General features: G+C 39.4%; 1 protein-coding gene and 1 non-coding gene across 2 annotated transcripts; both read left to right on the forward strand.

Moving 5' to 3' along the window:
* The first annotated feature begins 69 nt into the window (after positions 1 to 69).
* On the forward strand, positions 70 to 21,094 carry LOC144658104 (nonsense-mediated mRNA decay factor SMG8-like). The gene is made up of 18 exons (XM_078518435.1): positions 70 to 141; positions 222 to 330; positions 909 to 959; positions 1,749 to 1,955; positions 6,739 to 6,806; positions 8,779 to 8,893; positions 9,372 to 9,401; positions 10,828 to 10,878; positions 11,483 to 11,571; positions 12,093 to 12,220; positions 12,559 to 12,755; positions 13,822 to 13,955; positions 14,758 to 14,845; positions 14,973 to 15,062; positions 15,549 to 15,614; positions 16,171 to 16,338; positions 17,391 to 18,469; positions 20,057 to 21,094. Exons 1-18 carry the CDS (start codon positions 74 to 76, stop codon positions 20,499 to 20,501), a joined length of 3,183 nt encoding a protein of 1,060 aa, XP_078374561.1. The 5' UTR covers positions 70 to 73; the 3' UTR covers positions 20,502 to 21,094.
* Trnat-agu (transfer RNA threonine (anticodon AGU)) lies at positions 10,235 to 10,308 on the forward strand. The gene has a single exon. It is a non-coding gene; the product is annotated as a tRNA-Thr (tRNA).
* Positions 21,095 to 23,022: the final 1,928 nt, after the last annotated feature.

Below are 23,022 nucleotides of genomic sequence, written 5' to 3' on the forward strand. Positions count from 1 at the left end.
CTTCAGAAATGACGTAAGAAAAGGAAAGGTTACCACGCTGAGGAGAGGCAACCTAGCCATCCAAAAAAACAACATGGCGGACAACGGGGCAAAAAGAGCTAGTGTGGAGTTTTTTCAGTATTTGATCAATTCTTCGGAAAGGTTAGGCTTGTTGAAGCGTTTTTACAAAGGCTATTGATATATATGCGTTGTTTTAAAAGTTAATTTTTCTTTTTGTGTAGTTGTGTGGATGACAAAGTGTGTGTTGTGGGGATTTTTGGCAAAGACAATCTCGGCTACAAATCAAAAGCTGTACATTTGAATGGAACCATTGGGAAAGAAGTCTTCAAGGTTTGTTTAATTAGCTGCATGTGTGTGTTTAAAATTTAATTAAAAGGGATCTATTTGGTTTTCAGTGCGTGGAACATTGTGGATCGAGATGTATTTAAGTATTTCCTATAGCCGTTAGTGACTTTAGGCTAAGAAAAATACCAGATCGAATTGTTGCAAATACTTCAGTGGAACACCGAATTTCAGTTTGTTACTGTTAACTTACATTTTGTAGATTCAGTGGAACTTTCCCTTCTCAACCACCTTTTTCCGTAATCCCTCCCCCACCCCTCACGGTTACATTTATTTATTATTATTGGGAGGGGGGAGGGGGGGGGATGTAGTGGTAGGGGAAAAGGGATATTCTATTCTAGCCTGGCCAGTACCCCAGCTCAGTAATAAGTTAATACAATTTATTAAGTATCCCACATAGAGGGTAACTATACCCAATGTCACTTCACAGATATATGATATCGTATCAGAGTTTTCTACAATTTTATATACCATGCATGTGTACAGTACATGTACTACAGGGAACCCACATTAATTTTTATGTAAAGGTTGTAAAAGTTAGATATTGTTTATCTTTTATTTCACAGATTGATTTTCTGGATAGTACATTCAGAAGAAAGGACACAAATGATTTTTCAGTGAGTAAATAAATGTACATTTACATGTAATCCTAAGGTAACCCCTCATTACATTCAATTAAAATAACAATTTCATTTATTATTACTTCTGTTAAGCAGGTCTCCCTTAAGTATGCACTTTGACTTATGACAAAAAAAGTACACAAATTGTAGAGTTTTTTATGTGCCTCTTGATATACATTTCGCGATTCAAAATTCTTGTCTCGTGAGAGAATGGTAACTTACTGTAGAGCAGTACTATAATTGCCTGCTTAGAGCGGACCGGTTTTCACTTGAGTGTCGAAAGTCAATTGTGTTTGATTTGGTTTTGCATTTCTACGCTTAGTGATTGGCTTAAAAATCTCGCGCCACTTTCTCAGCCAATCAGAAGTAAAACCAAAACCAATCGTGACTTGCTCGCACACGTTTTCCCGCGCTTTGTACCAGCTACATGTATTTGCTCCGTGTTTTGATTGGTTCACTGGATTGTCTGTGTCCTTTGTGATTGGCCAGAGTAATTACTTTGGTTTTGGTTTTACGGCACTCAATTGAAAACTGCTCTATGTACATGCACCATGCACGCCACTTTCTCAGCCAATCAGAAGTAAAACCAAAACCAATCGTGACTCGCTCGCGCACGTTTTCCCGCGCTTTGTACCAGCTACATGTATTTGCTCCGTGTTTTGATTGGTTCACTGGATTGTCTGTGTCCTTTGTGATTGGCCAGAGTAATTACTTTGGTTTTGGTTTTACGGCACTCAATTGAAAACTGCTCTATGTACATGCACCAACATTTTTCTTTGTTTTCAGTGTGATATTGATGTCTATCATGATGTGGAGCAAAGAATAATTTATCTACACCTTGTCTCGGTTTATGATGCATCAAGACTGTTACAACTTTGTAAACAAGCCCCACAAGAGGCACAAAATGCTGAGTCTCATCAGTACTGGATGTCGCATGAATTCTACTATGCATGTGCTCTCATGTTCATGTTCTCTGTCTCTCATATTGTTGTTGTAAGTAGTTACATTTTGACTCATATACTGTAGCATACATGTATCTATTTTTAAAAAGGCTGTAACATAATGTTCTGTAGCAAAACATGATGAGCTTCATGCGACTTTGAAATCGTTGACCCCTGCCGATGTTCTGCAGTAAAACTGCAGAACATTAGCAGGGGGTCTAGATTTTTCAACACGTATGAATGAAATTCCTTGACGCCTCTTCGCCAGAGATGTGTTAAGGAATCAACATACTCGAATACCGATCTGTCAGCAAATGGTCAAGTCAACCAGGTTGATCGACAGAATACAGGATAAAATATACCACAGTACAGTCGAGAATGCCGGAAAACAAGGATGCAAACAGACAACATTCACCAAAAAAAACCAGCGGATTAACTAAAGACGACAATAACCCAAAATTATTTGCAAAACCGACTAATTGGCCATGGGATGTAGTTCAGGAAGCATGGCGGCTTATTCGGTTATGAAACAAAACAACTTCCGGCGCTAAATTGTGTCCTTGTAAGAACAAAATTCTCATTCAGATAAAATTTTATTCTTATCCTCAAAGAAACGGGTTTCAAAAAGCGTAACGGCATCTTAACTCGCGATAAAGTTTCAGACGCTTAACATGTCTTACATCGCAAAACGCGGGAACAAAATAGATTTACACATGAAAATTACAAAAGCCTCAAAACAACATACTAGTATACCACTGTAGATACCGGAAGCGGCGTGACGGCTTTTTCACTCGCAAAACGTTTCTTTTGGGCTAAACACGATGAAGCTTGCGGGACCCGGAACGTAACACTGAAATGTAACATGTTTAAATACTCAACTTAATGATTGAGATAATCAACTTGAGATAGGTTGACATTAAATAATTAGGATTCAACCAATTGCAATATTCAGCCTGGAAGATTTTAATTTCAAATGTCTACTTTTTAAGCCTCAATTTGAGTTCCCAATGAAACACCCGGAGAATTAGAATTCCCACAGAGCCACAGCCTAAAAGGCTAAGCTGCTCTGCTGTTTCACGGATAAAGCCAAACAATATTTGGTTTAAAAATTTAAATAAATGTTTTTAATGTTTAAAGCCTGTCAATTGAAGTTCCCAATGAAACACCTGGAGAAAGAATTCTCACAGAGCAACAGCCTAAAAAGGCTACGCTGCTCTGCTGCTTCAGGGAAAAGCCAAAAATATTTGCTGTTAAAGATTAAAATTAATGTTCAATGCGTTTAAGCCTAAATTTTTAATTTTAGTTCCCAATGAAACACCTGGAGAAAGAATTCTCGCAGAACAACAGCCTAAAAGGCTACGCTGCTCTGCTGCTTCAGGGATATTTATCCAAAAGAAACTTAGTTCAAAATATTTTTATTATTTTTTTTTAATGTTTTAAGCGTGAATTTAAGTTCCCAATGAAACACCTGGAGAAAGAATTCTCACAGAGACACAGCCTAAAAAGGCTAAGCTGCTCTGCTGCTTCAGGGGAAAGCCAAAAATATCTGCTGTTAAAGATTAAAATTAATGTTCAATGCGTTTAAGCCTAAATTTTTAATTTTAGTTACAACAGCCTAAAAGGCTAAGCTGTTCTGCTGCTTCAGGGATAAAGCCAAACAAAATGTGCTGTCAAAGATTAAAATTAATGTTCAATGCGTTTAAGCCTAAATTTTTAATTTTAGTTTCCAATGAAACACCTGGAGAAAGAATTCTCACAGAACAACAGCCAAAAAAAGCTAAGCTGCTCTGCTGCTTTAGGGATATTTAGCCAAAAGATACTTAGTTCAAAATATTTTTATTATTTTTTTTTTTAATGTTTTAAGCGTGAATTTAAGTTCCCAATGAAACACCTGGAGAAAGAATTCTCACAGAGACACAGCCTAAAAAGGCTACGCTGCTCTGCTGCTTCAGGGAAAAGCCAAAAATATTTGCTGTTAAAGATTAAAATTAATGTTCAATGAAACACCTGGAGAAAGAATTTTCACAGAGCCACAGCCTGAGGAGGCTAAGCTGACCAAACAGTATTTGGTCTCAAAGATTTAAATTTATGAGTTAAGCTTCGGTTTATAAAGTTTTAAACTTTTCAGTGTATTAAGTGGACAAAAAATGTATCAGTAAATGCGAAACCTTGAAAATATACAATTTCGTAAGTTGATACATGCCAATTTTTTTCTAATAAATGTTAAGAACTGAAGCATTTAAAAAGCAATCATGAGGACTTACATTTTCCATGTCGTCGATTTCCAAACAGTCGATATCCTCATGCAGTCGTGTGAACGTTTTGATTTGCAGCGTGACTAAGAAACTGCAGCGGCGTTCGCACAAGATGGCGGGAAACTCACTTCTTACCACCATTTCATCGAAGGATGTGAATTTGTAAGTCTCGGACCGCGTGGAACTCCACTAAACCGCTTAATTTATCGCCTTTCGGATTTTCCCTCGCCGGAGGTTTGGTCAGAATACAAAAAGAACGAAAACGATGTCTCTCGCCGATCGACTTTCGCGCCATATTTACGATCGGCTAGATCGTAGATTGTTACCTCCACGATTTACATCTAATACCGGGCTCTGTGCTGGCTACGAGTTTTATATGGTCTGCAAGGCAACTCCTTCGAAACACCACAACGATTTGTAGTCTTAGAAAGCGAAGGTTCGAACACTTTGTGACCAGATGACTCACGTACATGCCGCCATTCTTTCTCACCCTTGTTTCCCGTATTATTAGTTAGATATTCACACCGCATGATCATCTTCCATAAATGTCCAGATTATCTGGTCTTTTTCATTTACTCACGCCGTGACATTTGCGACACCACAATTACCGCAAAGTACACGGTCACGACAGATCGCTAAAACCACTTAACACAAATGACCGGAAATTACAACCCATACCCTGCTGCGGATTTCAAAGTCGCAAGAAGCTCGTCATGTATTTCAAGTTGTCTACTTAAGGTCAACAGCGCTTCTATTCAGATGGTAGCCCAAGTAAAAGATCATCTAATCTTGTTTGCAAAGCCTGCCTTTTTTATCAGCATTAAGGTGGCTCAACTGGATTTTCAAGGGGTAACACCGCTTAAGTTTGAGAATTAACTACGTCGCCATTAACAATGCTATCGAAAAACGATCACCACGGTTGTATTAGATAAAGATGAAATTTTTTTATGACCAGTGTTATATTGACATCGGAGTTGCCATAGCGACGAAATGACGTCATTACGTTTTTTACTTTCGCTGGTATTCCTCGGCACCAGGAGATTTTTTCGAAAATCGCTCAAAGGAGCTTGTACCACACATAGCTGCCTTAATGTTGCCAAAGTTTGAACAAATTCTATGAGAGTGTTTTCGAAATATTTGGAGATGAAATTTTTGGGGCTATAAATACAGTCAAAAACATACTAACGAGAAAATGGGGTAATATCTAAAGAAAACGACGCGCCTGTTTTAATGTTTTCAATGAGCTTGAAACTTTCAAGCTATATCAATTGATGACAATCCTCGAGTTTAACAATTTTTAGAAAAAATTCATCCAGCGGTTTAATTTATTATCCCTTTTGCAGGCATAGACCAAATTATAAACAAAAATGACAACAAGAGCACCGGAACGCAAGCTCATCAAATTCTTTTTTCTCGCAATTGACCAAAGCAATCCCCACCACTGTTTTACAGCGATTTGAAATGGAATCAAACTACTATAAGATGAAATTGCAATTCACAGGCGCTTCGTTTTCTTTAGATATTACCCCATTTTCTCGTTAGTATGTTTTTGACTGTATTTATAGCCCCGAAAACTTCATCCCCAAATATTTCGAAAACGCTCTCATAGAATTTGTTCAAACTTTGCCAATATTGAGGCAGCTATGTGTGGTACAAGCTCCCTTGAACGATTTTCGAAAAAATCTCCTGGTGCCGAGGAATACCAGCGAAAGTAAAAAACGTAATGACGTCATTTCGTCGCTATGGCAACTCCGATGTCAATATAACACTGGTCATAAAAAAATTTCATCTTTATCTAATACAACTGTGGTGATAGTTTTTCGATAGCATTGTTAATGGCGACATAGTTAATTCTCAAACTTGAGCGGTGTTACCCCTAAAAAATCCAGTTGAGCCACCTTAAGAACGCAGATTCTGGGCCAGAGTCTGCGTTCTTAGCTTAGTGCTGATAAAAAAGGCAGGCTTTGCAAAAAAGATTGGAGGCCCTTTTAAGCGGCCACCCTCTATTAAGTGGCCAGCTACCTAATTATAAAAGTCCCTTACTAGATAAAGGGAGGCATGGTGGCCTAATGGTTAGAGCGCCGGACTCCGGATCGAGCGGTCCGAGTTCAAGCCCCGGCCGGGGTCACTTGTGTTGTGTTCTTGGGCAAGACACTTTACTCTCCTAGTGCCTCTCTCCACCCAGGTGTATAAATGGGTACCAGCGATATAATGCTTGGGGGGGGGGGGGGACCCTGCAATGGACTAGCATCCCATTCAGGGGGGAATAGAAATAATCCTAGCCGCTTAATGCTACAGTGTGGGCCGCTTGGCTCGTGGCTTCTCCTTACTAGATAAACAGATTTCTGCTCTTGAAAGTCGGATTGACTGACAATTGAAAATGAGCGCTCCCTACATACCCAAAATACTAAAAAGCTTGCTGTAGGGATGAAATTGACCAAAGATTACCCTCATCAATACTTTGTTCTAATTGTGAGTGAGTTTGAATTTGTATGAAATACAATAATTTTTTTTAGATAAGACGTTTTTCTCTGCAGTAATTAGCATGTTTTATATTGTTGTTTTCTTTATCTTTCACAGCTTTTGCACCCCTCGCAGACTTTTGATCTCAATTACATTAGACTGTTTCGCACCTTGGCTTCAACAAGGTACATTTTGCATGACTTTTAATTACACAATCTGTATACATGTACACCCTGTAGATTACCATATACACAAGTGGAACAATAATTGTCAAGGTGGGGTAAAATAAAAAATTCAAAAATCCAAATCCTCAAAAATAAAAATCCTAAAATTAAATCCAAAGTATTAAGATTATAAGCATATGTTATTTGCCAGCTGGGAGGTCCCTATAGGGAAAAACTGTGCCCGTGGTCTTATAAATATAGTATTTCTGCAAAGAATTAATACAAAGAATCAGATACTTCCGATACAAATTGACAGAGAGGTCACTTACTTTATATACAATTACTATATATTATTATTATATTACCAGTAGGTAACTTAAATTTAATTGTGTACCACTTTAAATTTATCCGCTTAGTGTTTTTGTGTTTTTATAATTTTCCTAGGATGTTATCTTTACATTTTTTTTCCTCGGAGATATTAGCTAATTACCAGCTACTCTGTAAATCCGAGAAAAAATAATAAAAGTTAATTTATGTACAGTATGTACCGTAAATGATCTAATAAACACCCACTCTCAAATAAACGCCTCGCATCTAAAAACGCCTCCCCTGACGTGTAAAAATTGTATTAGACGCCCCTCTCTAAAAAATGCCCAGTATCTAATAGACACCCCCCTCCAAGAATTGCCTCCAAAACCAAGGAAACGCTCCATAGAGTAAAATCTCGCAATTTATTTAGTTTCTTGCTTGACTCGGACATCAAAGAGGCCAACGATGCCAACATGTTTAACCCTGATGACTATGAAGACATCGATAACGAACTATGAATGACATCTCTAGCCTTTGCATTAGCGCAGAGTAGATTAGTCCCCCATTCGCACTCTGTTTTCTATCCTATTCCGCGAGCAAAATACACATCTTGTTTTGTTTTGTTGACGTTGTTACAGTGAAATTGTAATTATAATTAACGCCTCTCTCTAATAAATGCCTCTCATACATGTATCTATTTAACGCCCCCCTCAGGACCCCTAAAATTTAATAGACGCCCCAGGCATTTATTAGATCATTTATGGTATGTACATGTACTTTTTTCCATATTTGATCAGAATTTGGTTGAGTCTATGATGTCATTACTTTGCTTATAAATTTGCATATTTTAAAAACTAATAAATAAATATCTCTGGAAAGAAAAGAGATATTGGAAAAAGTGAATGGCATTTTTCTTCTCATGTACTTATAATAGAGTACTTGTTATTATGACACTAGAAAAAAAAATTAACACAGAACCGATAATCAGTAACTTTAGAAATGGCTAAAAAACAGTTTGACAAATCAGGGAGTCATAAATTTAATCGGAAGTCAAAATTGACTTAGTTTGAGAAATCCAGGATTTGAGACATCTGGGTTCCACTGTTAAGTTTCTTCAAAACAGAGTGGATGTTTTTCTTTTTTTTTGTAAACTGGTGTACATGTTGGCAAATTCTTATCCACCTAACTGATCACTTTCAGAGCAAGGGTCATTTGTAGTCACATGAAGTGCAAGATAATTGCTACCAACAGTCTACTCACACACTTAAAGATGATTTCCAGTCCGTACTGCGCAATCTCCACCTGCAATGTTTGTGAGTCTCACAAACAGAAGAATGTTTACTAGCAAAAATAAAAATTCCAGGACAAAACTTACCTTTTTCTTCATTATTAACGCCAGATATCCTTGCAAAACAATAATAACGAGTAAAAGAAGCTCGACGGTATTTCAAACGGACGTTTTAGCTCATCGTGAATTCTTGAACGAAACGATCCGTAATGGCGAACTAAAAAACTTCATGTATGCTATCACCGAAGTGTAACGTTTCAACGAATTCAAAACAAAAATGAAAACAAACCCTGAGTCTGCGCAGTACGAACTGGAAATCATCTTTAATAACTGATACTTCTAGACAGTATTGTTTAATAGTACTGATACTTTAAATCTTTTTGTTTGTTTTTTCAGACACCAGTTACTTCCGCAGATTTCACAAGTGTTATCTGGTGTTGAAGGGATCCCAGACATTTGGAGGCAAACTGGACGGCCCTGTATCCCCAGACTGGTGTGTTCGTTGAAGCAGGTATATTTTATAACTAAAACCTCAAGATATATGAATATGACTGTTCAGTTTCATTAAATAAGTTTGTCTTTAGTTGGAATTTTTCTTTAAACCACTTTGATTTTTGTTGTCCTTTGCTTTAGATTATGGTTACCATAATTAGTTTATGACATAGAACAATAAAAAGTTAACTGGTTAAAAAGGAATAAAAGCAAAAAAACAAATTCCAACTACACCATATGGTATACATCATTTATTGCTTCTTTTAATGTGTAGAACTTTGCCAAAAAATTATCCATACCTCCCCCTTAGAAGGGATTTTTCCTAAGACCCCCACCCCTCTGGAAATTCCAATTAAGCTTCATAATTATATTTCCATATTGAATTTTTTTGGCCTTTGAGACCCCTCCCACCCCCAGGAATTTCCAATCACTTCTGTGGGGAGAGTATGGACATTTTCTGGAACCACACGTTGATAACATTTTATTTATTCTTCTAGCGTGTTCCATTTGTCGACCCATCACAAGCGGTAAGTTTAAAGGTCATTCCATCCAAATAGAACTGACAATAGATTTTCGTTCTAACTTTACCTACTGATTGTTAACCTTAACTTTGAAAAAAAAAATAGGGGCTCCCATTTGCTCAGGAACAGGAGGACCTTGAATATACCCTATAATCCAGCTTTCAGAAACATTATTATTTGACCGTTCTCTGAACATGTTTCGTGTGAGCAGAAAAAATTGAGAGAAGGTAAAATGTAAAATCTTACAATAGATGACATGTACTGCATCAACTTCCAAGAACAATTTGATGTAGTTAAATATATATGCCTCACAATAAAGGTACAAATTTTTTATTGACACTGATGCAACTTCTTCCTAGCATGCATTGATCTTGAGGCCATAATAACTGTTGCCAATATTAAAGTTACGTATACTATGCAAACAACACTTTTTAAGCAAATGAAAGATCATCGCAGTAATGTACTCAACTTAAGCAGTTGAGAAAAGCAAGCCTGAAAAAAATTCAGGCTTGAACGGGAATCGAACTCATGACCTCTGCGATACTAACAAGTGACCAGCTCCCAGTTGGCTTGATAGCTCAGTTGGTTAGAGCGCTGCACTAGTATCGCAGAGGTCAAAAATTGGGTTTGATTCCCGTTCAAGCCTGAATTTTTTTCAGGCTTGCTTTTCTCAACATTATTTATTTATTTACTGCTTAAGTTGAGTACATTACTGCAATGATCTTTCATTTGCTTAAAATGTATATCCGCAGTACAAATATATGAATTTCATAATATTCATTTCATATCTTCTCCATCTACGGGTATATTACGAACTCACAAGTGACCAGCTCCCAGTTGGCTTGATAGCTCAGTTGGTTAGAGCGCTGCACTAGTATCGCAGAGGTCATGGGTTCGATTCCCGTTCAAGCCTGAATTTTTTTCAGGCTTGCTTTTCTCAACTGCTTAAGTTGAGTACATTACTGTGATGATCTTTCATTTGCTTAAAATGTATATCTGCAGTACAAATACATGTATATGAATTTCATATATTCTTTCAAACAACACTGTCGCAAACTCTGACAAAAGCAACAGAAGGTTGCAGGAAGTTAAGTTTTTGATTTCTTTTTTTCATAAGATCAATTTTATAGTTTTAGATAAGAACCAAATTTTTTATATTAAAGCATTTGTTGCAAAACCCCATTTACTAAAAGACAAAATATATAGCTTTGTTCTAAAAATATACCCCAGTACAGTCGAATCTTGATAACTCGAACCTTCAAGGGAAATCAAAAAAGGTTCGAGTTAGTGGGAGTTCGAGTTATCGAGGGTAAAATTGGTAAGAAAATGACCTAAGGGGAATCGAAAAAGGTTCGAGTTAGCGGGAGTTCGAGTTACTAGGGGGTCGAGTTATCGGGATTCAACTGTATATTTATACATTTTTTCATTCCAGTCCGGAAAGAACCAAGATACTTATGCAAGCAAGACAAAGGGAAAGCAGCAAGTAAGTTTAAGTCAGGGCTCGAGACTAACTTTTTTGCTAACTAGCCAAGTGGCTAGTGACAGCTTTGATTTCACTAGCCAAAACTTATTTTCTACTAGCCACAATTTTTAAGCATAGTTCTTCTTTTAAAGGGGGGGGGGGGGGAGAGGGTGAAAACAATGTGCGATAATGTTTAAACCTTGAGCCGTAAAATGTTCCTTAAATCTTCATGTTTTTTTTCTTACAAAATTGGGCTTTGTTCTTCACTATAAAAATTGTACATGTACATGCGTTTTTGTCAACTAGATTGTTTAAAGCTTCACATTCTATAATGTCAACAGTTTACTTGTTACTTATATTCTCTGAATAAATGCGGTTTCTTGCCACTAATGCCTGATTTTTTCACTAGCCATTTTGGCTAGTGAAAGGCCAAAACCTACTAGCCAAAACTGCATTTTTACTAGTCTTTGGCTAGTTGGCTACCGTTAGTCTCGAGCCCTGTAATAAGAAAATGTCAAGTGATGAACATTAAGAAGCTCTTGACAGCGCGCATTACCAGATGGAACTGTTTAGCAGTTACTTGATCTATGATTGGGGTATTAAATTCCCTCTCCATGTATCTCAGACCACCACACCACAGAAGAAACTTCAGCATGCTGTGGAGGATCAGTTGTACAGCATTATGAGAAAAGCAAGGCTGCTTGGTAGTCTGAGGTGAGAAACAGTGCTTCTCATAACTAACACAAGAATTGCAAGGCGGGGGGGGCACTTCCTATAAATGGGCTAATGGGGATGTGCCGCTGGATGGGGTCGCATTTTCACGACTGGACTGACTATAATGGGGTCGCCATTTCAAGCATTTTTTATAGGGTGACTAGAATGGGGTCACACTTTTCCGCGATTTTGAGAGTACGAAAATCTGGCAAGTTGTGATTTATGAACGGAAATATTTGCCGTAAAAAAATGTTACCGTATTTATTGCTGTTGTTCAATATTTGACAAACAGCTCCCAGAAAGTGACTAAGTTGGGGTCGTAAAAATTAAATTTACCCAAAAGTGACTAAGATGGGGTCTATAATTGGCCATAGAATAAGACTATAATGGGGTAGGGGTTCTGAGAGGCCAGCGGCACATACCCAAAAAAAATGTACCCCCTGGGATTGCAAGTTTGCAGACTGACCAATATCACTACAACGGAACAGAACTAATTTCAGCCATCTGTCCTTTATCAACAGTTCCAGCTCCCTGTTTACTGTAAACTCAAGTCACGCCTTTGTCCATGTACAGCCATGTTCAACAGAGTTTGACCCTGTGGCAATTCTGCTCAACACTCTGGCGAAACCGGCCATTAACACACAATGGGGTAAAGTGTGACGTAATTTTATTTTTTTATTTGTGATAATTTCGCTTTGAGAGAAATGTTCAGTTGATTACATTGCAGGGCTCGAGACTAACTTTTTAACTCAGTGGTTTATTGACTAGTGACATGTTAGTTTTTACTAGCCAAATGTAATCTTTCACTAGTCAGATACATGTACATTAATTTCTATCAAGAACTGTTGACTTTTCCGAGTTTTTCACTAGCCAAAGTGGATAGTAGGAATGCTAAACCGGGAAGCCAAAACTTAAATTTTAGTAGTCTTTGTGGCTAGTTGGCCACTATTAGTTTCGAGTCCTGACATTGCTGTAATTTGTTCACAGTGGAATCGAGTCCTCTCCTGAAAAACAGCAAATTCCTCAAAAGGGAGATTCTGGACCCAGTAGGAGATGGTGACTCGCTGAATTCCATGGATGAGGTGTTGTTCAGAGACTACCTCAAGCAACAGATCGATCATCTGATGACGGGAGATGCTGGGCGCGATGGGGTGGCCGAGGGACGGAGAGGAACACACGTGGAGGTACGCCGTGCTCAGACCCCACCCCCACCCCTATTCCTTTGTTATCCTCTTTCTTTCAAATGGCTGTGTAAAATTTTTACGAACTCCAGAAGATACTACCGCGTTACTCAGCTTTTATGCCAGCTCAACTGGTTGCCTGTCAAACAGCTTTAATTTATACCTTAGAGACTCGGCTATGGCACACAAGTGCGTAAATAATCTGTTCCTAGCTATTTCTGCGATAAACTGCGCAAACGATCCACTGTACATAGCCTTTCTTATCACAGGCGGGACACTCTATAAATACCACTGTATAAATCGGCAACTGGTCAAGAAATATTTGCTTCGGGACCAGTTAACTGTAATTTAGATAACAACTACAGTTGAATCCCGATAACTCGAACCCCTAGTAACTCGAACTCCCGCTAACTCGAACCTTTTTCGATTCCCCTTCAGGTCATTTTCTTACCAATTTTACCCTCGATAACTCGAACTCCGATAGAGCAGTTTTCAATTGAGTGTCGTAAAACCAAAACCAAAGTTATTACTCTGGCCAATCGCAAAGGACACAGACAATCCAGTTAACCAATCAAAACTCGAGGCAAATACATGTAGCTGACGCGAAGCGCGGGAAAACGTGCGCAAGCGAGTCTCAATTGGTTTTGGTTTTAATTCTGATTGGTCGAGAAAGTGGCGCGAGATTTTTAAACCAATCACTGATCGTAGTAATGCAAAACCAAAGCAAACGCAAATTACTTTCGACACTCAAGTGAAAACCGCTCTATTCAATGATGAAAGATCATTTACTCGCCTAACTGTAAAGTTCTAGCCCTTTACAGCATATTCCCTTCATTTATATTAGTTAGCTAGTGCCTTTTAATTCGAATCTTTGTTTTTTTACAATAATACTTAGGATGCAAATAGTTACTGGAGTTTCTATTAAAGCAGAGTTAATAGTAACTTTATCTTGTGTCGACGTATGTACCCTGTCCATGTCAGCCCACGTGGTTACTACATGTTATTGCACAAATTATTTATGCTGTCGGCAATCAGTATTTTATTTTGTTTGTTTGTTGGTGTTCTTCAGGTTCCTTCATGTCGTTTGTGGGCACGCGTGTCGCTTGCACTGTTTGAGTTTTTCTTGACTCCAAAGAGTGATTTGATTGCTCCTCTCACTGCCATGGCATCTCATCTGGATCTAGACATGAAATTCTCCGAGGCGTAAGTGTTTAGTAAATCGCTGAAGTCTTTAATTTTAATTTTCACCTGTGGTTTAATCGACGTACATAGTATTTTTTCTGCGTCTTGTACAACCTGGGTAAATCTGGGATCACACGTTCGAAAAAAATCGCGTGCAGAAATTCGCTATTGACAGTGATGTTTCTTGTGAATAGTCGATGAAATGTTACTGTTCTATTAGTTGGCGTATATTTTTCTTGAGTGCCATGAACTAATGAAGTTCAGCAAACGGACCGACAGCCAAACAAGTAATTGCAAAATCGTCTTAACGCGAATTTCAAGACAACTTTGCTCGTGGCACATTTCTCAAAATGAGTTAAATTTAGTGTACGTATTTGTACTTGTTTTTTGCTTCGACGCCTGTCTAATCATTCTTCTAGAGACTCTATACAATGTACATGTACGTTCAATCACTCTGTATTTGTGGTAACGAGCAATGAGGCATTTTCTAATAATGCTGTTTTCCACAGCGTATTATCCTTGTATGGTGGTTATAGCCCCTATAACAGGCCCGTAACCAGGATTTTGCATGGGGAGGTGCGTATATATGAGCGCCGCAGGTGCGATAATGTAGAGGGGACTGGGGTATCCTAGAATCACACAGTTAATTTTTTTTTTTCACAATGATCGGACTTCCAAAGCTCGTGGGGGGGGGAGGGTGCAGACGCACCCATTGCACCCCCCTCCCTACGGGCCTGTATAAGTTGTGGCTGACTCCCTCGGGAAAATATCTCACTGTATTTTGAACGCTAATTCATTTTCCTGTAATTCCTGTTTCATTCAGGCGCTGTCGGAAGGCAATACCTGTTGCAACAAGTGCGTACTTAGAGAATCTGCCGTCACACTACACCCAGAACGTACACTTGAACCAAGTAAGCACAAATTCACTTCATGTTTGTAGATTGTGTCCTTTTGTACTGGTTTTTATATGATCATTTTATTAAATCGCATTGTGAAAACAATGAAAAGTAATACAGTCATGGTTTACTGTCTTTTCAGTTGTCTCAAGCACTCCGTGTGTTCTCTTTGCACGCTCGCGGACCTGCATTTGAGCACTACGCCGCACAGTTTCAGGATGAGTGTAACAAGGTGTGTAGACAAACTATGTTTTCTTAAAGATGATTTCCAGTCCGTACTGCGCAATCTCCGCCTGCAATGTTTGTGAGTCTGACAAACAGAAGAATGTTTACTAGCAAAAATAAAAATTCCGGGACAAAACTTACCTTTTTCTTCATTATTAACGCCAGATATCCTTGCAAAACAATAAAAACGAGTAAAAGAAGCTCGACAGTATTTCAAACGGACGTTTTAGCTCATCGCGAATTCTTGAACGAAACGATCCGTAATGGCGAACTAAAAAACTTCATGTACGCTATCACCGAAGTGTAACGTTTCAACGAATTCAAAACAAAAATGAAAACAAACCCTGAGTCTGCGCAGTATGGACTGGAAATCATCTTTAAAGTTATATTTCACAAAGCCAGAAAAAACAAGGAGTTGCTTTCTTGAATCCGATTTTACTGTGCTAAGTAGAGTTCACACAAAAAATTGTTATTTAATTTCTTTCCACTAAAGGTGTGGATGAATGGAAGACAGCTTTGCGAGGAGCGTAGTTTAACAGGACGCCACTGTGTTTATCCGGTAAGTTATTGATGTACAATTAATATATTTTCAAGTTCTTTGAAATTGAAATTCCTGAAGCATGGATGCCCACGATCAAAAAACACAACAACAGGAGAACTGTACGACTGCGGACCGCCGAGGGAGCAACAGTACACCAGCATGCAGAACACTGAGGATCGAAATGCATCAATCAGAGCTGTTGAAAACCAACCAATCACAGCGCAGCCGTGTGCTTTATAAGCTAACGCACAACCAGTCGACCTTATCGCCTGATGAAGACTAGCAGTATGCAGTCGAAACGTTGCGATCTCCATCACACGTGACTACGTCGTGAGACAAACGAAATAATACTTTATTAATAAAGTTCAACTTTCTGTCATGTCCGACCTTTTGGTGACTTATTCGGACATATATTCTTTCAGCAAAAATAACAATTTGCAGCGTTGTCAGTGGCGTTTCTGTACCTTAATAAACTGTTGTTCTGAGCTTTTTTCTATTCGAGAGTAATTCTGCACATAAAATGAATCGCGACGTAGCTTTTTGATGTCCTAATTTATATCATGTTTCGTCCCAGTACCACCGCCTCCCAGCCGACGGAGAGCTTCCCTCTGACCCAGTCTCTGAGGAGTCAAAGGAGTTGGGTATTATTCCATGTAAGCCTCACTCAAGCCGTATCACCAGCCTAAGTGCCTGTAACTGTGGAAGAATACAAGATCATAGAGAAGACCCTTTCGATCTCAAGGTAGTTAAATCGTCCACAAGGTCTTTGTGGCTTTGCTTTTACAGATAATACAAAGAACAAGTACACTCTTTTATATACATATATAAGAACGTCTAATTTTCGGCCGAGGCTGGATGTTCTTAACTCTATCGTAGATTTGAGTTTCAAAATTCTTACTTTTTAAATTTTAAGAACAAAATGGTATTGCAGTAAATTCATTCCTAACCGATATGTACATGTTCACGACACTAATGAGTGGCGAAAATGTTGGTTACAGGTCAGGATTCGAATAAAAATGTATTCATTAGCACATATATTTGTCACCTTAAATAAATAAGAAAAAATAAAATTCGTTCTTAACCAACTTTCAGCCTTGGGCACGTTCTTTGGGCGTTCTTAAATTTTGGCCTTTTTGCGGGCACGACGTTCTTGTAAAACAAAGGTTCTTCATAAAAAAAAGAGTGTACATGATTTAGCTTCCACGACAACAGAGTTATTTATAATGTGTAAAAACCCTGGTAAGAAACCTACCAGGATACGTAAGAATCTTTGAAGATCCTGACCTACCAAAGAGATGTCAAAACATGATATTGCCAAAGATTCTTGCTAAGATCTCTTCAGGAATATTTCGAGATTCTTAATAACATAAGGATTTTACTCAAGTTCTTAAGTCAGGAAATGGCGAGGGGAAATATAAATTCTTAAAGGTCAAGGAACGTCAGGTAATTTTATTTTGACTGAGTCAGGGAAAATTGACATTTTGAAGAAAAATCAGGGAAAATCGAAGTTATAACACAGCTGATCTAATCCCGTTGATTGCTGGAAGAAATATTTTTAGGTCAATGTGGCCGTGTTTTGTCTTGGAAGTGGAAGCTGGAGGCCGCTAACAAATCTGACATTTTGTGCATACTTTGTCAGGAAAGTCAGGGAATTTTGAAGACTCGTGTCTGTGGCAACCATGTTAATGCTATTTGTCGGAATATCTGCAAAACCGTGAAAAATCGAGAAGAATGGTAACGATGGCAAAGCCCATCAGAAGCAATATAAACTAACCTCGTATTTGTTATTTTTAGGCCGCCAACTTGGACTTCTTCCGCATGCTGGAAGCAAAATGTTGTTCCTCACTGGTCCATTTGTTCTTTCCGTTTCATCCCATTTTGTCGTCTGCAAAAGTCTTAAACAAGCCCCCAGAAGAACCAGATGATGAGGCACCCCTCCTGGAAATGCCATCAGATGCGGCAAGTCCTTCAGGCGAGGAGCTCAAATCTGGGGAAGGTGGTGGTGACGAACATCCGGGAAATGAAACATCTGACGGTGAAAACTTGGTGTCACCTGTTGTCACCACAAGTGGGTCGATTCCCATTCCCAACGCTGCCATTGCTGGCGGGGCAGACAACGTCGGGAGCCTGGGATACAGTGTCAGCTCTACCTACGGTACCAGTGGGTACCAGTCCACGCTCGATATGATGAGTCACGAGGGGTCTGAGTTCAGGAGCATGCTTTCGGAACATAAGAGTGTCACCTCCGTGGGGATTCCAGGAGAAATGAGCATGGGCTATTCCCAAGACGTGTTCCCAACTGGAGGTGAGAATGCGCGTCGTGTCAATTCTCCAGAGAAGTTTTCATCTCAACGCCACGAAGATATCTTTTTGGAAACCATGTTGACCAACGACTCGCCTGCCGGTATACTGCCTCGCTTTCCTTCCTGGTCGCTTTGCCGTCTGGGAAACGCAAGCGGGTACAGTCCCGCAAAGGGCCTGGACCAACCGGGATTTTTCCCGAACAGTAACTTTCTGTTGGCTTGGGACATTCCTCTTTTGAATGACAACCAATCAGATTTAACGAGCCAGTTTGACGGACAGGGCAAGCACCTCGGTTCCAAGCAAATGACGGAAGAAGCGTGGCCTACGTTGAACGAACTTCCTTCCGCCGGAAGTAATATTTCGTCACTTCCTCTTCACCAGGCTCTGACCTATGCTCGCCGCCAGTGTGCAGATTATAAAGGAATCACGCCGCCTTTAGTTTCCATTGCCACGTCAGGAAAAGGCACGTCAGGGGCTTCAAGACAGCGTGGGAGGGCTTCACGTGAAGGGGCGCCACCGACAGTGAGGGCTTACATAGGACAAGAATATGAGTGCCCCAGGGGACACCGGTGAGTAAACGAGAATTGATGGGAATCTTAAAAATCGACGGTGGTTTTCCAAGTTAATGTGGGCGATTCATCTGTCTGAGGTTTATTTTAGAGGAAAAGGAATACGCCATGTAAATACATCCAGTGTATTTTGTTTCGGAAACCGTTCCCCTTTTTTAAAACTTATTTCTCAACTTGAGCTTAGAGTTTTACTGGTTTAATCCTCTCCTCCTGTTTTTAATAGAGAGATTAAGCTTGACGTTATACGGCAAACGGCAAACGCGAGCTTGCCTTTCATTTTGCTACCTTTTTATCGAATTCTAAGATAAACCCCTCATAAAAATAGGGAAAAAAATCCCACATTCACACCAAACAACAAAAAAACTATTCACTTTCGCGTACGAACGCCAAACGGCAGACGGCAAAAGTTTGAATTTTTGCCTTTCACGGGAAAAATAAACGTCATGCTTAACCTCTCTTATGACTGTCGTCTAACGGCGGAAACGTACGTTGAACACAGAGCAATTCAGTGAGATGCGCCGGTCAAATTGACGAAAATGTTATTTTTCCCTAGAACAGAACGCATTGCCTTGGAAAAATAATAATAAAGATAGAGCAGCCATTTGACGCCATAAGATCCAAAATAGAGGCGTGTTGGAATTCAAAAGTTCTAAAATTGCTTATAGTACTGTCCAATTTTACCAACAAAAGATATATATTTTTAATTTCTATTTCGACACATTTTTAACTTTCGATGCTGTTCCAACTTTTCCAACAAATAAATGACAATTTTTTTCCACCATTGCAGCAACAAATACATTATTCTTACTAATATTCGCGCGTACGTAATTTCACGAAAATTCGAGAGGCGAATTTCGATAGTATATTAGAGGAAAAGTGTATTAAATTTCGCGATTTTGTCAGTCTTTTATGGATCAGTTGTCAAAGACTAAGGAACCACTGGAAATACACAATGGTCATGGTCTAGTGTAACAACAAGGAGCCTGCAAACGGAAACTTTAGTGACTGTACTAAAGAGGTTTTGAACCAGTGTAGAAGCTCGAAACAGTAATCAGAGGAAGGGTGCTACCTTATTGTTACTTATTTTCGGGGGCACTTAATTTCGCGAAAATGGAACAGGAATATTTCGCGAGTCTTAATTTTCGCGATTTGGCCAAAAATACGTAATTAGCTTAAAAAAATACAATAGAAATCGGTTAGAATTAATTTTCGCGGGTCTTTAATTTCGCGATTTTTTGAAAATCGCGAAAATCGCGAAAATTAAGTCCCGCGAAAATAAGTAACAATAAGGTAGTCAAAGACTAGACGGAGAGATAGTTTTAAAGGTAGATAGTTGCAGTTCCAAATATTCAAAATTTTTATTGTTTTGATATAAAATATGGTATTAATTTTCGCGTGTTTTAATTTCGCGCAATGTTTTCATCGCGCGTACTAAATTTCGCGATTATTTTGAAATCGCGAAAATCGCGAAAATTATTACTCGCGAAAATTAGTAAGAATAAGGACCTCCAGAAGCAAACCAGTTAATGTTTACACCTACAACCTTTTTCCCGACACTACCTGACTTGTGTTTTGTATTTTCTCAAGGTTCATTTGCTCAGGCCCTGACAAGATGGTGAAAGCGACAAGTTCCGGTCACGTGAAGGAAACAGCTCACAAACTGGTGACGTCAGACATGCCTCTCTACTTCCCATGCCCCTGTCGGTCGTCAAAACCTCTCATGGCCCAGATGATGCGTGTATTTGTGGTGACGCCCGATTCACCCGTACTCGTGACCCTTAACCCGCGGGTCCAGCCGTCCGTCCCGCCATGTCCCGTGTTTTACCCAGGGGTAAATGCGGGAGTCAGTCTCCCTCCGGGAAGTTTCTGCGTTCTAAGACTTCCGTACGTGTACGTTTCAGAGTGCGGGCCGATCCTGCCTCCCAGTGACTCGCAACCCCTCTTGTCCTGTCGCGTGCTAAAGGGGATGTTTTCTGCGATGGGGCATGTTCAGGACATCGCGAAGAGTAGCGTTATGGAAGGAAAACGTTGACGCTCTGATCACGAAGGACGGTGGATAGAGAGATTTGTGTCTCGGAAAAATAGCAAACAAGAGACAGTGACACGTCGAGCGACCAGTTGTTCGCCGAAGAGTCATGGCCAAGGATTGCTAAGTTACTTCCGTCGTTGGACAAGTAGCAAAACGGTTTGCTATTTAAAGCGTAACAAGCTTAGCGTTAGGTGAAAACTAGACTGCTCTTTTACGAGAAAGAAAACCTAACATTTTGCAGTCAGGCTGGTTTACGAAGTATATAAAGTACCTAGTTTTTAAAGCAGGTTTTAGCGTTCCAGCTTTGACCTGTTAACAAAGACCTCAACGACCCTAAAGTTTAAAAACAGATGTTGAAAACAGTTGTCGGTAAGAAATCGGCTGTCCTGGCTATATATCGTTACTTCCCCGCAGTTTTTGTTCGGAATTCTTAAGGGCAAGAACAAAAAGAAGAAGGAAGGCGAAGTCTACATGAGAGGAAGTAGGCTCGAGTTTTCTGAACTTCACACACGTTTCTGTGCGTCACCATTTCGGAGAAATTCGCACGTGTTAAAAAGAACCTTGGTGAAATAAATCTTTGCAACTGACTAAAGGAGGTTTTCTTTGTGCTTATGCTTTATATACCGTGGAGATTTCTAAAAATGACAGTAAAATTAATGTATAAAGAGGAGTGTGTGTTCGCAGAGAAAAGGTACAGTCACTGACATACTAAGAGACATCTTGCAAGGACATGTTCAATGACAAAATCACAAGACGTACACACGCAAAAAAAATGTAGCGGGACATTTTGCAAGGACACGTTGGCGTACAAAAAGAGATGTGTCGCCGCCATATTTCTTGTGTATGCATAATTATGTCGTGATTTCCTTGCGACATGTCTCTTTGTGTGTCAGGCCCGGGGGGAGGGGGGGGGGCACTCAAAAAAATTTTATACGGGGAGGCTCCGCCGCAAGCTCTTACCCCTTACCCTTTTATATACCACTTTCACAGAAATTGTACCCCTTTCGTATACCTTTTACTGAAAAAAGGTACCCCTTTCATATACCTAAAAGACTTGGCATAGGCTGAGAACAGGACGTTTTCTTGTCATTTTCATGTTGCGCTTTATAAATTAAAATAATACTGCCATAAAGTGCGTCTGTTCGAAATATTTTAATTCAAGGCCCTTTAAAAAACCTAAATGACGGATTTACATACCCTTTCATATACCTAAACTTGTGAAATCCCTACCCTTTTATATACCTGAAGCCTGAAAAAGGTACCCCTTTCGGGCGGAGCCTCCCCGTATAGGCCACTATATGGGGAGTACCCCCTCCCCCCGGGGTGTCAGGAACAACTTTTCTTCACATAATTTTAAAAGGCCCTTAGAAATGGCATAAAATGTACTCGCCTACTTATCCTGCGGGAATATAAACGCAGCAGAAACGTACCGCATCGCTAAATTAGTTCACAGTTCCGTGCGAAGAATGTGATTTAATAAACCTTGTGAAATAACAAGATATAGGATGTAACAATAGACGGTTTCGTTTTAAAAATTACAATTGATACAAACAACACCCAAATCCCGGGCAAAACACAAAAGAATTATTGTTATATAAGTGGCAACGCTGTCACCTAAAATTAGCATTTGCAAAGGCGCAAGTACGTTTGTTTGTGAGCAGGCGAGAAGGTGAAAGTTTCAGAACTTTGTCGGCATTTTCGACATTTGCCCTGGTTTCTCACATTTCTTTAAAACGAAGAGCTTGTTCCCTTCCTACAAATCAAATTGTTTTTTACAGGCTGCGAGACCTTGTTCGCAGCTTGTCAGTTCTCCCGAGTGCAGCGGGTCGGTATGTTTATGGACGGTGTCTTTGTTTCAGTTTTGTTTGTTATGTTTCACGGAGTTGCAGGTAAGTTTTGCATTAACTGACAGTATTTTTTTGGTATATTGCTAAAAAGTAGCTATTCGAGATATACTTTATCGAAATCCTTCTGAAATGAAATCTTATCAAGGAGATTGAATAACCCGTTGCCTTGAGAAGTGTGATGGGTTACTAAACAGCGTTCAGGGCACTCGCTCCATAACCCGAGGGGAAAAAAATGAAATCTGCACAATGACGTCACTCAACTTCCGCAACCGTACTGTAACCTCAATTCCAGTCTTCCCTTTTTTTCCGCGAAAGGTTTATAAATTTTCTTAAGGTTTCCTGACACAACTTGGTAAAGTTTGAGTGCAAAGTTGATCGTAAGATTTCTGTTTTACTTATACTAGTTTCTATTGTTTTTAAAATGCATTTTAATTATTGTCATGCGCTTTTAACATGAGCCTCTGGCTCGGATATAGATAGACTTGCCCCAAGTCGCTCGTTTTTTCTTTGCATCTATAGTTACTTAAATAAAATCGCTTTGAAATCAAGCGAGAAAGACCACTTGAGTAAAATCACCTTTGAAATCGCGCGCGAGAGATCGCGCGGGATTCATTTCTGTGAACGCCTGCGCGAAGGAAAACAAACAGTAAGGAAAAGCTCGGAACGATCCTCCGCCA

The sequence above is a fragment of the Oculina patagonica genome, chromosome 6 (assembly GCF_052425735.1).
Source record: "Oculina patagonica isolate OP01 chromosome 6, crgOcupat, whole genome shotgun sequence".
NCBI lineage: Eukaryota > Metazoa > Cnidaria > Anthozoa > Scleractinia > Oculinidae > Oculina > Oculina patagonica.

Bases quoted from the DNA above. Each gene is read 5' to 3' on its own strand.
- LOC144658104 (XM_078518435.1), top strand. From the start codon at position 74: ATGGCGGACAACGGGGCAAAAAGAGCTAGTGTGGAGTTTTTTCAGTAT. The intron at 9,402-10,827 runs GTAAGTTTAAAG...TTTTCATTCCAG, and splicing joins TTGTCGACCCATCACAAGCG to TCCGGAAAGAACCAAGATAC. The intron at 12,756-13,821 runs GTACGCCGTGCT...GGTGTTCTTCAG, and splicing joins GGAGAGGAACACACGTGGAG to GTTCCTTCATGTCGTTTGTG.